This window comes from Lycium ferocissimum, unplaced genomic scaffold, assembly GCF_029784015.1.
Source record: "Lycium ferocissimum isolate CSIRO_LF1 unplaced genomic scaffold, AGI_CSIRO_Lferr_CH_V1 ctg18633, whole genome shotgun sequence".
Classification (NCBI taxonomy): Eukaryota; Viridiplantae; Streptophyta; class Magnoliopsida; order Solanales; family Solanaceae; genus Lycium; species Lycium ferocissimum.
The window spans coordinates 1-14088 of record NW_026717923.1 but is presented as its reverse complement, the minus strand read 5'-3'; the positions used below and the strand labels follow the sequence as shown (position 1 = coordinate 14088).

Below are 14088 nucleotides of genomic sequence, written 5' to 3'. Positions count from 1 at the left end.
TTAATAGAAAAAATAAAATCCCATTTGTCATAATTATGCAAAATCGGTATGACACATATTATTACTACAAGTAGATTATAAAATTTATTTTCAAAATTTAAGCTAAATATGTTAGCTCATGGTTAGTGAGTACTATTTAGAAAATCAAAATTTGAATTTTAACAAATATCAACAAGTTGGATTACAAATTAGACATTAAAATTAATAGTTCTAATATACTGGATTAATCACAAGAAACACACAACCATTGTACATAAAAACAATGCAATATCCAATAATCTCTTAAGTGAAAATTTTATAGACACTAATTGCAAACAAATAATTTCAAAAACTGATCCGACCCAAAGATGATCACAATTAAATAAATTTAAAAACAACCTTAAAAATATATTTGACAAAATATTAAATCCCGCGCGAGCGAGTACCCTAGTTTATCCTATAAATAGAAGATAATTTTTTAAAAACTAGATCATTTTTTTGATAAAGGGTTTAAATAAATAAATAGAAGATCATTAACAGCAATTTCAATCATGGTTGTATTATCTAAACATTTAAAATTTGAAATATACTCAGCTTTATGGTTCCAGGTCAAGGTCCCGATGATTTATCTAAATTTGCATTTACTTTATAGAAAAATATTTACACGTCAATAAAACCATATACAACTTGATTGGCCTTGAATATCTGAAGATAGATTTTACGTGTAAAAGAGATTAAATAAATGCAAATTTACTTTATCTACTTATAAGTTGACTCTGACTAATCTGACAAAGAATTCAAACCTCACTGGAAGCCCTAACATATATTTATTCACATTTTTTGATGGAGTCTTCGCCTCTCCCAACAGAAGCCGGTTTCAACGAGATCTTGAAACGCATGGCTTCTTCTTCACAAGCTTGTTCAACCCCATGCTCATTTGTAAATCACTGCATAAATCTCTGCCACGACCCTCAATTTCTCAAGCGCGTTTGCCTGGACGACAAGGATGATGGTAGAGTCTGGAGGTTCCTCAAGAGATGCCGGGATAGAACCGTCGCGGATGCACTGACTCGTGAAGGAATTGCGAATTACTTTGACCAATATGGTTTTGACGACACAGCGATCGAATGATGTCTATCTAAAGCAGCATCCGAATGACACGAACTCTGACATATTCTCTATATATATGAAGTTATTGTCTTTTGTTATGCCCAAGAGAGTCTCAAGATCATTGAAGTCTTCCTTTCCTATCGTTAAGTATTCGACAAGATTATGTCACGTTACGCACTTACGCTTTGTGTCTTCTTCTCGCCTGGTCCGAAAGGAAATAAATAGATCAACAACAGACCAATCAAATTTTTGTTTGTATTTACTCTGTTATTTTAAAAATATCAAAATCAGAGATGTTCGAGGTTATATGCAAATTCCAAATAAAAAGAGTATATATTTGTGTGTTAGGAAATAAAAAAAAATTATAGACTAACGGTATATATATATCTTTTTGAACCCCTACAAGAAAAACTTACATGACAACAAATCTTTAACACATGAGTTGTAGAACACTTACGCGCAACTTTTTAATTCTCTAATTGAAACACGTATTCCAACAAAGCCATGCATGTTTGCATTATCTAAAGCTGGAGGAGGTTATTCACCTAGCTTTGAAATAACATATGAAAACAACATTCATGCAATAGGATAATAATAAGACAGAAGCTAAAGGAAAAGAAGAGGACAAGGCATGGTCACTCCCATGTGCTTCTTCATACTTTTTCAAGTCACTTTCTACATATTTTTTTTAAGAAATATTCTCTTGCTTTTGTCATTTCCTTCTTCTTGTCGCTTAGTCATAATTTTTTACTGTTCTTTCTATGTATTGTAATATACAAAAAAAAAAAAACAGATTCTATTACTCTAGTAGTTGCTAAAGATTCATATATAGCACCAAAAATCGCAATTTATTTAAGGGAAATTGGAATGCGTATATTCGTAGTAAAACAAAAAATCATGTTTGTAATTGTAACTATATCAATTTCTTGGAGATAATGCTTTATTATATGATATAATGACAAAAGTTACCCTTCTTTTCAGCATTGCTCATTTTCACTACTCCTCGCTCATTCTCAATCAGATATATCATATGCATATACATCGTTGTTCTCACTCTCACTTCAAAATATTGAATAGATATTTATACAAGTTTTATGAAAGATTTTACGCGACATGTAATTGTCATATCCAACAAATGATCCTCTGATCTTTCTTCGTATAGTTATGGGTTTACAATTTTGTTACTTTTCAATATACGTGGATTAAAAAACAGAGAATCCGTAGACTATTTGGAGAAGATAAACAAGACGCAATCGTTGTATTCTAAATGAAATATAAGATAACTAACATCAATTGCCATACTATTAAAAATAAAGTATAGTATATTTTGGACGTTCAGATTTGTAAGCTCTACCATTCCATTGTTTTGCCATTCTTATTTGCATCCACAAGAAAAATTGACAAAACTTGGATTAGAGGTTTGAGTTCAACAAAACTTAAGGATTTGTTTGTTTGTTTTTAAATTCATACTATATGATATTTGTAAATAGTATAGAACAAATTATGAGTATAATCTTGTTCATCGTGAATTTTCTTTTTTAACTAATTTGCGATGACTATACTACATCATATATATTATAGTATAGTGTTGGTTATTATGTAATACACGTTGCATTTCCAGTTACGTGAAAAGAAATGTACCCTCTCTTTATTTTCACGCGCACACTAGTACAAAACTAAAATGTCAAGATTTGGTTCTAATTGTCATATTCCATGACACCTTTGCATTTTTTATATTCTTCATTTTAAAATCTCTTGCTTAATATTGATCAAATTCACCTTTATTTAACCCACTGAGATTTTGAAAGGGAAACGTCGAAACGATATGTGCGTAAGTCAATGAGCGTTGTAAAAATTGGCTACACATCAATTATGAACTAGCTAACTTGCTTTATGTTATAAGGTATCATGGGTGGTAAACCATTTAATACAGGGTTTTCTAAATAAACACGACTGGAATGAGTAAGTCTATGAATCTATTGGTACCATTTAATACAGGTTCTAAATAAACACGACTGGAGTCAGTGAGTAGTCTATTAATCTGTGGTAACATCATCATGTAGACGATAAAAGAGGATAAAACGAACAAACAAACTTTGTAGTGCATACATAGGATAGGTACAAGAGAGGAGGGGGGGGGGGACAATAAAGTTGACTAGATGATTGAGTGACAGATCTCTCTCCTCGATGCATTCAACACATCAATCATTCTCTAATGCATTCATTCGCATGGTATCATATAAATCAAAATCAGTGGTTAACACATTAATAAATCAAAATCAGTGGTTAACACATTAATATATATAAAAAGTCTTTAACTATTATTTTTTGCTAAATCCAAGTCCTACCTGTTGGTAATCACAAATCCTAAACAAAAATTCTATTTCACGTATGTACAAATCTCTCTCATGTTAAATTTCACGTATGTAGTACATAAGATGATATATAGTACAATCTCATGTTGGAGGAATTAAAGTCCACTAAAAGTTCTAATCAGTGTTCTAAACCGTGCAGTGCCTAAATGGCTGCTTAATCGTTAAATTAGATCTAAAACAAAACCATTTTTAAAAAGTCAGTTTAAGTGTTCCAGTTTAAACAATAATTATTTATAAAGCTTCTAACCACTATCTAAAGATTTCTTAAACATTGAGTCTAATCCAATGGTATCACATCTTATATGAGCTTAGGTAATAAAGACCCACTTCCACCGCAATAACTTTTTTTCTCTCGAAGACCAGCTAGATATCAATTAATTAAAGGAACCAATACTAATCAATCCCCTACGATTTGAATCTTAATAGCAAAGATTATCAATAATCATACACATCAGCTAGTACTCTAGTTTGCTGATTTGAGTAATGTTAATGGGACTTGGTTCAAAAGTTACTTTTGTGTAGCGAAGAATCAAAGAGTACTTTTTAGATTAAACGTATTAATGTTTATATATATTATTATATTAATATGAAAGTGTTTAATGGTGTACACAGAGATGGCAGAATCGAAATGACGATTTTAACCTGCATCAAATGGGACTAGTTTGGAGCTGAGTTTGACCGGAGAGAAGCTCGGCTAGAGACTTCGCATTGGCTCTGACTTGCATCTCAAAGGCACAAATGTAATCCGTTGCTTCTTCCAGAATAACCGGTACCGATTCTTTCCTGCAACCCGGAACTAACCGGCCGAGAACACGTACTTTCCGGTTTACCGTCGGTATACTCTTCATATTCAGTTTCACAACCGTCACTCTCCGTTTCTTCCACGATCTCCTGCCACTGCTGATACTTCCGTCGTGGTGATCACGGCCAGGATCGCCGCCGGCGGTCTCGGCCGTTTCTGTTTCGGAATTTGAGCTTGATCCGGTTGGCCAGGATCGCTCTACTCCAGGCGTCCTCCCCGCGAGCGGAGACGGCGAGGGCGCGATCCACCCGGCTTCGCGGACGGCTTTGCCGCGTTTTGGAGACGGTGTCGCGGAGGAAGAGGAGGAGAGCCAGGCGGACCTGCTGCAGCGCCTGGATCAGCTTCGCGGAGTAGTTTCGCCTGCTTCTCCGATCTCCATCGCGCGTGGTGGCTATCGCCGTCGTCTCCGGTGGTTACGGATGCGGAGGAGGAAACAGAGAGTCTCTTCTTCCTTCGAAGGAAGTCGAGCTTGGGCGTGGATGCGAAGGCGGTTCAGTATCTGAGATCAGAGACGCCATAACCAGAGAACCGATTCTGATTTAATTAATTTTCTATTCACTAAAAATGGATAAACCTGAGTTTCTGTGAAGTTGAGCGGAAGAGAGAATTATGAGTGGAGAGAATATTGGAAGGGAAAGGGAAGGAGAGAGACGGATATATAAAAGAAGCGAGGCATTATCAAACGCCGTCGTTTTGCTATGTGTTATTTTTTTTTGTTTATTTATTAAACAAAGGCTAATACTAATGAAAATGATGGATTATAATACTATATAAATTAGTGGCTCTAGTTCATATATGTGGTTCCGTGATTATGAGGGACATCAGTGTGACTTGAAGCAATGTTTATGTTTTAGTTAAAAACGTTTATCCTCATGTATTACTATTAGCATGATTATTAGAAGAAAATAGTAATATGCAAAGTTTAATCCAATCATGAGTTTTCTTTTTCAAACATCATATCCATAATCTAACGACAGACACAGTCGGCAACATTTTCAATGTTTGACAAAATACTGTTGCGACAGAAAGAGGTGGTAAATATGCTTACGACACAAGATACCATATACTTCACGAAATAAAAGAGGTTAAATTTAATGCAGATATATAAATGCTACAAATATACTATGTGGGTGGCATCCCATAATGTTTGTTTGTTTACCATTATACTGGATTCAATCCATCCTAATCTGGAATAGTTTCTTGCGATATAAGTTAAATGAGCTTATTTTACATACAAATATGTTTAAGAAGGAAGACAACCCTTTTGGTAATTTGAAGCCCATATATGCGTCATAAAGCCATAAGGTCAATTCTTTGGTGTACTGGAGGAGGAAGGTAGAGATTCAAATGGCATGACAAACGTGTAATACAACTATTGGAGAAAACTATTTGTGGACTTTCAGTGGTCGTTTAATGGACTGACAAGGCAAAAAGAGAGCCCAATGACTCAAACTTTGGATTTTGTATTCAGTGCAATGATGCGTAAATGTTAAAAGTTATTACTTAAAATACTAGCTTTATACCTAAAGTAAAATACCAAGATCAAATGCATGTGCCATGTAGGGTTAGTGGAATTGCCTCTCTCTTAAGGCTTTTTCTTTTTCTTTGTTTTCCAAAATCAACTCGTTCATTTTATATTTTTCCGCATACATATAAAAATAAAGAAATATTAGAGTTATGAGTTTGTTGGGTGTGTTTACGGGAGTGGCATTTGGTCCACATATCTTGCAGAAAGGGAGCCGTTGAACTTCCATTTGTAATGCGATAACAATCTTCAAAGTGCCATTGATAAAACTAGGGTTTGAGAAGAAGAAAAACTTGGTTTATCTTTTAGACATAAGACTACAACCATGTCATAAACTACTGAGATTTTGTTAGTTTTAGAATGTGAGGCTGGATAAGATGTTGAAAATGGAATTCATACTTTATTAGGTCTTGGGGTTAATTTCTGTACAAGTTATGTAGCATATTCTCTGTACCTTAGAAAGTTATAAGTTACAATGATTGCACATGACAAATTAGTACTCCGGTTATCCACTAAAGGGCCACTTGCTTTAATATAAACTTATCTATTTCGGAATTTTAGAATATTTTTCGTTTTTAAGATACTTTAATTCCCTCGATGCTTTAGAATCAGCCAAATTTATATATTTATGATCTATTTCATCGGCTCATGACCAGTCTCGTTTAGTAAAAACAAGCACTATTTAACTTCAGCGGTTCGTATATAATTCTCATGAGCTCTATTTCATTGTGATGGCAATATTCTAATCAAACGACATTGAACGGATTAAGAGGCTAACCATTAAACGTGGCTCTTATCCCTATGTAGAAAAGTACATTTGAAAAAGGAACACCCCTATGAGTCTATGATCTATGGTTATATGCATCATATATGGGATGTAATGTAACTAATATAAGATGGATAATCGATGAAAGGATAATTTCCAATAGTAAATCAGTAATTATATGTTTTTAGTAATTTTAATATCAACTAAACAATTCATTAGAAAAATACGAAAAATACTAGCTTAACTCTAGATAAGTAGTTGAGTTTTGGTCCCTTGTTTCTCAGTGTGGTGTGATAGTAGCCAAGTCCTGTTTAGAGATCACAAATATAATTATTGTTAGATTAGATTATAAGCATTTTGAAGCCTAACTATTAATTTGTTATCATAGGTATAACCAACAACGCTGAGCAAACGTGACAGGTACATGAGAACAAATGACAAATTCATTTTGTGAATTGGGAAGCTGAATTTTCAAAACAAATATATTTACTAATGGGAACTCGAATGTCAAAACAAAGACTCAGTTTCTCCTACAAGAATATTCAGACGAATGGACTATCAAATGCTACGAAAAATAAGGGGGAAATGACACTAACCCTCGGTTATAATGACAAAAATGGTCATTCATGATCTAATCAATGTCAAGTCACAAGGATAGGACCGATGTTTATTGACAAAAGAGAGAGAGTAATGCATCCTCAATAATTGGTGTGTCCACTAATTCAAATCACTAAGCCTGGATTTTCCTTTAATTACACAGAAACTTTACTTCAAAAGTAAAACAACAAGAGCTTCTTTTCTTTAACACATGTCACATAGTAGTTTTTGTTTTTCTGGTGTTTAGTGGCCTACTACTATAGTCTCCAGTAGAAAAACCCAACACAGTCTGGATTATTCTGTCATTCATCTAAATACATTAATAGTTTCAAATTTTAATACATTGTATCATCATATATAATGGAGAAGGAACCCCTAATAGTCTAATACCACCAAGAGCTAATCCTAAACATTAATGAAAATATATCAAATCAAGTAATTACCCAAAAAGCTTCACAGGCTGGACTTTGCATTGAATTTGTCTGGCCTAATATACTTAAGAAGTAAGGAACAACTTGCATAATAATGGAACAGAGTCTAGCACATGTCTTGGTAAGATCTAAAACCTATAAAGTTTGAGAAGCAACAGAAAACAAGGCAGCCCAAGTATATGAAACAGAGGCAAGGACGCCTCAGAGTAGATTAGGACCAAGAGACATAAATGCTACAGAAGCCTATGTATGGGATCTGTGATGCAGAGAAGACTATGCTTTTAGCTAACACGAGTCACCATGATTACAAGATCAAATGTCATATCACTTTTGCCAATAAAGTGTAACGGATCATTCGTTGGTTAAGATTTAGGAATGAGACTAACCAGCAGCTTATAAGGCCTACTTTCAGACTCAGTACCATCAGCCAATGGATCTTGTAAGACCACTTGGTTTGGGCCTAGCATGTGCTTAACTTCCTATCATAAGCTCTAGGCAGTTGGAATTCTACAAATAAGACTGCACTGAGATATATGTACTACTTGCTAGAGGAATGTATGGTTCATTAATTCAAAGAGATCTGTATACTCTTAAAATAATTTAAAATATTTAGAACTGTTCGAAATATGTTAATAGTGATGAAGCTCTAGAGAGACACTACTAGCCAACTCAAGATAAATCATAAACAGACAGCATAGGTTATGAAAGCAAGTCAGTATCCAACCTCAATCCTATGCAACACATTGGTACTGGTGTTGTTTACCATGCTATGAAAAGGAAGCAATCATCAGCTTAATAAAGGTAGCAAATCTAAAGTGAGTCACCTTACATCCATGTGAAGTGGTTTGAATTGAATCCTTCAAGTTGGAAGTGGTCCATAGTAAGCAATCTTCTCCCCTGACCTGACGGAGACCACAATCGCAGCTAAGACAGCCCAAAGGATACAAATCAACAGCACAATGCGGTGATTTGCGAGTAAGAGCGCCATCGATCCAGTTGCTTTTTCAGATTTCTCAACTGGAACAGATGAACTTCTTCAGATCACTGGATCTCCGCGCGCAAGTACTCCACAGAAGCAGGCAAGTCGACGATCGACTGAATCCGATCGGTCGATGTAGAAAATCCTTATTAGTAACCGTCGAAACTGGAGATTCATCAGTCAGAAGAGAAACCTCTGGCGTTGATAACAACAGGTCTAGGCTCGACGATCCTTGCACAAAACTCTGAGATAATAAACCAAACGTAAATTCAAATCATCAATCGCTTCTCGAAATTGTTCTTATCCGTTACTAAGCAAACACACATCAAAATCGATTCAATCGCAAACAGTAAATATCTAATCCGAACGGATGCTAGAATCTGCAAAAGCAACAGAGCAGAGAACTTCGCGACGGAGAAGCGTACCTCGGCTTCGGAATCGGAGATCGCGCTGAAATCTGAGAGATCGGAGGAATCCACCGGCGGATCCTTCGCGCTTTCCACTGACGCGTCGGAGAACGTCTTGCTCTGTCTCTTCTCCGTAACCTTCAGTCCAGAGAAGGAAATTATGCAGGAGGAAGAAGAAGAAACAAAATGGAGATTTAAGGATTGATTAAGTTGAAAATTACCTTCCGATTCTTCATCTCGGGATCCTTGATGAGTCTCTTCGTTGCAGGATCAGATGAGCGCGCAGAGTTTTCCTGGGGGAATTTGAATTTCCTTCCATCTCTCTCCAGAGCGGTTTTCAAATTTGGAGTTTAATTTTTCGCAACTGTGAAACATTTTGAGCGGAAGATATTTGTAGTAAGTAGTACGCTAGTTTAATGGGCTTAATGGCCCACAAATATTTAATTAAGGCCCAGGTAAGAAGATCGACCTATTAAACCTGACGGTTAGTAGTTGAATCGGAGTCCGGTTCGGTTTTGTTATCGTTTAGCCTTTAGGGTTTAAGCTCGAAACACTATCGAACCTCTATAGCCGGAGTCTTGATTCACCGAAACTCAAAGAAAGAGAGAGAGTAGAAGAGGTAGAAGCAATGGAGGGAGCAGAAGAAGCTGGAGCGGAGATAATGGTTGATTCAAAGGACTTACAGCAACAAAACAAAGCTTTAGACAAGCTTACCGATCGCGTTGAGGATCGCCAGCTCGATTCTAATCGTGTCTAATCGGTTTGTTGCTCTTTCGTTCTTCTACTATAGAATGATGATTATCCCCTGATATAGTCTTCAAATTTTTAGCTCAGTTAGTAAAAAAAGTTTGATTGGTGGCTTACAAGGTTAATGTACGTGTTACACAGGCTATGGCTTCGATTGCTGCTTCTAGAGAGGTGATCTGAATGCTAAGAGATTGAGGTAAATACTAAAAGATTTAGACTGTATGTACATTTGCTCTCGGGCTGCGTACACGTGACCAGTAGATTGAATTTCATAGGACCTTTTTGATTATTCACATGATTCAATCTAAATATAGTATTGCCCAGATGTTAATAGTATTGTAATGGTATCATTTACGGGTCGCTTTATCATCTTCTGTGTTGTATATTTGATTAACAAGTTGCTGGAACTTTATATGCAGGAGAAGGAACTGGCTTCTGTTAAGATCAATGCTGCAGATGTTGAGCTCATTGTAAACGAACTCGAGGTTAGCTTCTTCCTTTTTTTCCATCACTAGCTGAAACAATTCTTTTATCTTGTGGCTGTGTCCTAAAAGTTTGAAGTTTTGTCAACACTGTAAACGAGCAGCTGGAGAAGAATGTTGTGGAGAGAACTCTAAGGGAGCACAAAGGCATGCAGTTGCTGCAACTAGGGAATTGCTTTCTCGATATCCACTTTGATCGATCATTACTGCTTTACTTCTTGCAGTTTCTTTTGTCTGTGTAAGGTGTCCGAATATTCAACTCATGTTTGAAGTTTCCGTACTAAACTTATGAGATATTATTGCAACAGTGGCACATGCTAAAAGCAAGACAATAATAAGTTTAACATTAATCCGTTGTATCTGATAATTGCTAGAAAAATCCTCTTAACACCAAAGTAAAAAAAAATTCCCCAAATGATGTCGCAATATTCACTCACAATTCATCTGTACAAACCATCAAAATGATTTTACCATGTGATCGCATCTAATAATATATAATAATAACAATATGCAAGTATACACTCTTGCACACCTATTCAAGCAAAGTGACATTTTTGCAATAAATCCCTTTCACGTACTTCATGAAGCCTCCACCAAAGAAAAAGTAGCAAAAACCAATCACCACAATTACACTAACCAACCTGAGCCATACGTTTTCTTTTTGGCCAGTTGTGTAATGACCTAAAACATATCACTTCTTCCTGCCTTTTTGAACCAGTCCCATAAATTCCAGTGGCTGCCTCAGCTCACCAGACCAGTCTCCTCCACGTTGTAACTAAACCCACCCATTTTTACTGCTCAAATAAACAGATCAAATTCTTACCTTCGTTTGTTTTCATGAACAACGTGCGCTTTCAGGAACAAAAGAGTCAACTTTGTTCACTTTAGTTGTCCTTGAGGGGGAGTTGTCACGTAGGCAGCACGAGTAGCTTGGAGCTGTATTGTAGACTTTCCTTTGCATCTCTCTTAGCTTATCCATCAGTTCTTGGAACGTGGGTCTCAGCTTCGTATCGCTACAGTGTTTGACAAACCAAAATAGAAACATAAAATCAATGTCAACATAGCTGTGAATAATGTCAACATCAACATCAAAGGAGAACCTTCAATAATTAAAGGTTATATTCCTCTACCAAGTGATTGTGTAGTGTTCAGTATGTGAAATGTACCTGTGCCAACGGCTCTCCATTAATGCGATCCATAAGGGATCAATGTCCTTTAGAATTTCCAGCCTCTGGTTCATGAACCCGACAGCTCCGATCACCTGCACATTTTTCAAATAATAATTTCTTCTCACTAGGCCCGTGTATGTGTACGGAAGTGCAGCAATGGGAACATAAAATACCAAATTTTACGCTTACATAGAGTTGACGTAGATTATTAAACAACTTAGTCTATAGATGAAATTTTGTTTATTATTGGCTTAATTGATAGAGCAGAAAATGTAGTCTATAAATAAAATTTTCTAAGTTTGAGATTTTTTAGGATCAGTTGGCAACTAGAGACGCTTTCTTTTCATACATCTATCTATAAAGAAAATGATACCTGCATAGCGTTGAGCGTTTCCCATGGGATCTTCTCGGTGGCAAGCTCCCAGAGTACTACTCCAAAGCTGTAAATGTTGACCTGTATCAATGATTTAAGAAGAGCTAGTTAGCATTGAAGGCCAGAGCAATTACTCAAAGGAACTTCATTAAACAGAATACGGGAATATACTTCTCATCAGCAGACTCATTTCGAAGAACTTCTGGTGCCATCCATTGAGGCTGCAGAACAGGTAAAACAGCAATCAAAGATTAACATGTGAGATGTTGGCTTATAAGTTAAAATTCAAATCGAATAATAGACTATGATTAAGTACCGTTCCCTTCCGGACTTTGTGGTTAGGTATGTCTCATGCTTGATACGCGAGAGACCAAAGTCAGCACCTATTAAAGATGATACGGTATGTTGAAGATGCAAACTAGTTCCTATTTAAGTTCATTCACACAAAATAATAGTCTCTGTTTAATGCTGCTTTTAGAAAGCGTTTTCTATATAATTATTATGGAGATGGAATAGTTATACTCCATCACCATTATGGGAAAAACAAATATGTATTTCAATATGGATATCTTCCTTTAACGGTCCAGTTCTTGTCTACCAGCAGATTTGATCTTAAAATCATATGGTTGACCCATGATGATGTACTACAATGGGATTTAAGATAAACATACCTTCGAGCCTGTGTGAAGACCATATAATATGATGTATGAGATGTACGGTGACTTGAGTCAAATGGTGAAGATAGAAATGACACAAGACAAATACAAACAACTAATAAAACAGAGCATCCTTGGAGAATTGTCTACGTCCAATCCAAATGATCGTTTAAATGGAAAAACGATATGTCAAACTGAGTGCAACAAATACTCACAATGTCCAAATGCCATATGGATACGTCGCCTCAATCAGTTTTGATGTGTTCCTCTGTAGTAGGCGGAAGAGACTTCCACTGCAAATAGTTATTTGAATCGTTAGGAGGATGGTTCAGAGTCATGCTTCAAAAAAAGCCCAAAAAGAAGTGAGAATAATACTAAAGGGATGAGACCAGACCGTGGAAGGAACTCGGTCACTATACACAGACGTGGGAGGTGAGATGTAACAGCTCCCATAAACAGTAGAACATTTGGATGTCTAAGTCTTTTCATCAACAGTACCTTCACAATAAAACAAAACCAACATAAATAATTAAGGATTTGGATTGAGCTGTTTTAGATAATGATAATAAGTTTTGAAACTGAGCATTCTATGGTACAGAAAACTGGTGTAGTTGAAGAATCAATCTAATAGAGTGATATGAAAGACAGAGAGTTAGATGTTGTTTCTACTAATAACAGATAAAATGTCAAATGTCTTTGTCAAACACCGAGCAATCATTACTGGCAGGCAACGGACGAAAAACAATACCTCTTGTCTAAAAGATTGTATCGTCTTCCGAATATTCTTGCTTTGGAGAACACTTTAACAGCAACATCCTGCGTAACATACCAGCTCTCAATAAGACAAATCTTTTAAACTTGCAATTTATAACTATCAGGTGTTTAAAATATAAGAAAAATGCATATTCTACAATATCAACAGTAGACAAAAACTTACAGATCCAAACCAGAGACCATGGTAGACAGTTCCACATGAACCTGTAAAATGGAAAAAAATGCAGAGAGCATAGCGGAACAGAATACCATAAAATGTAAGATGATGTGTCTGGCAAACGAAATAATCTGTTTGATAATAGGTCACCTTGTCCAATTTGTTCTCCAATTGTCAAATCATCCCATAAAATTTCATATTCCAGGCCATCACTATCAGTATCATCAATCTTGTTCATCACACTGCTGCTGGTACTTCCGCAGCTACTGGCGCTGCTTGTGCTGGTTGCATTTAAAGAGGATGACCACAAACTACCTCCCTCAACATTCGTAGGCTTATTACGTTCTAAGGCAATAGAAGAGGATTACTCTGCTGAATCTTATCTTTCCCTTGACCATTCTGTACCCAAGGCCATACAGAATGACTTGGCTTTTCTCGAACCTTGCTCATTCCTTTCCACGGCCATGATAAACCTTTCTTCACCCATCCATTCCTCAGCTTTTGAGGAGAGAACCTTATGGATCGCAGGCTTTTCATCGCTCTCATCACTGGAATCTTTAAAGGGTTTCGAATGAACCTTTTCTTCACTACATGCGAATACACCAAACGGAGACTGCACAAAATCCCCTCTTGGTGTGCTGGCACCACTTGATGCTGCATCGTCCTGTGGTCAGATGCTGAATGATGACTATCCCCACTGCCCTCAGAGAGTGCTTTTCTCTCCCCTGCTCGCATTTTCGACCTTACCTTGTTGCTTTG

At 36.3% G+C, this 14088-nt stretch overlaps 2 protein-coding genes and 2 pseudogenes across 2 annotated transcripts; 1 reads left to right on the top strand and 3 right to left on the bottom strand.

The window, feature by feature from the left end:
- Positions 1–4111: 4111 nt before the first annotated feature.
- On the bottom strand, positions 4112–4784 carry LOC132042866 (transcription factor bHLH148). Its single transcript, XM_059433378.1, is given in 7 exon segments — positions 4112–4369; positions 4372–4430; positions 4433–4514; positions 4517–4579; positions 4581–4626; positions 4628–4746; positions 4749–4784. Coding segments are annotated over 7 exon segments (663 nt in total).
- Positions 4785–8444: 3660 nt separating this feature from the next.
- Positions 8445–9346, bottom strand: LOC132042865 (protein SINE3). Its single transcript, XM_059433377.1, is given in 7 exon segments — positions 8445–8552; positions 8554–8631; positions 8633–8706; positions 8709–8808; positions 8990–9109; positions 9193–9290; positions 9337–9346. Coding segments are annotated over 7 exon segments (588 nt in total).
- A 253-nt stretch (positions 9347–9599) lies between these two features.
- LOC132042864 (uncharacterized) lies at positions 9600–10396 on the top strand (annotated as a pseudogene).
- A 683-nt stretch (positions 10397–11079) lies between these two features.
- On the bottom strand, positions 11080–14076 carry LOC132042867 (probable serine/threonine-protein kinase SIS8; annotated as a pseudogene).
- Between the last annotated feature and the right edge of the window lie 12 nt (positions 14077–14088).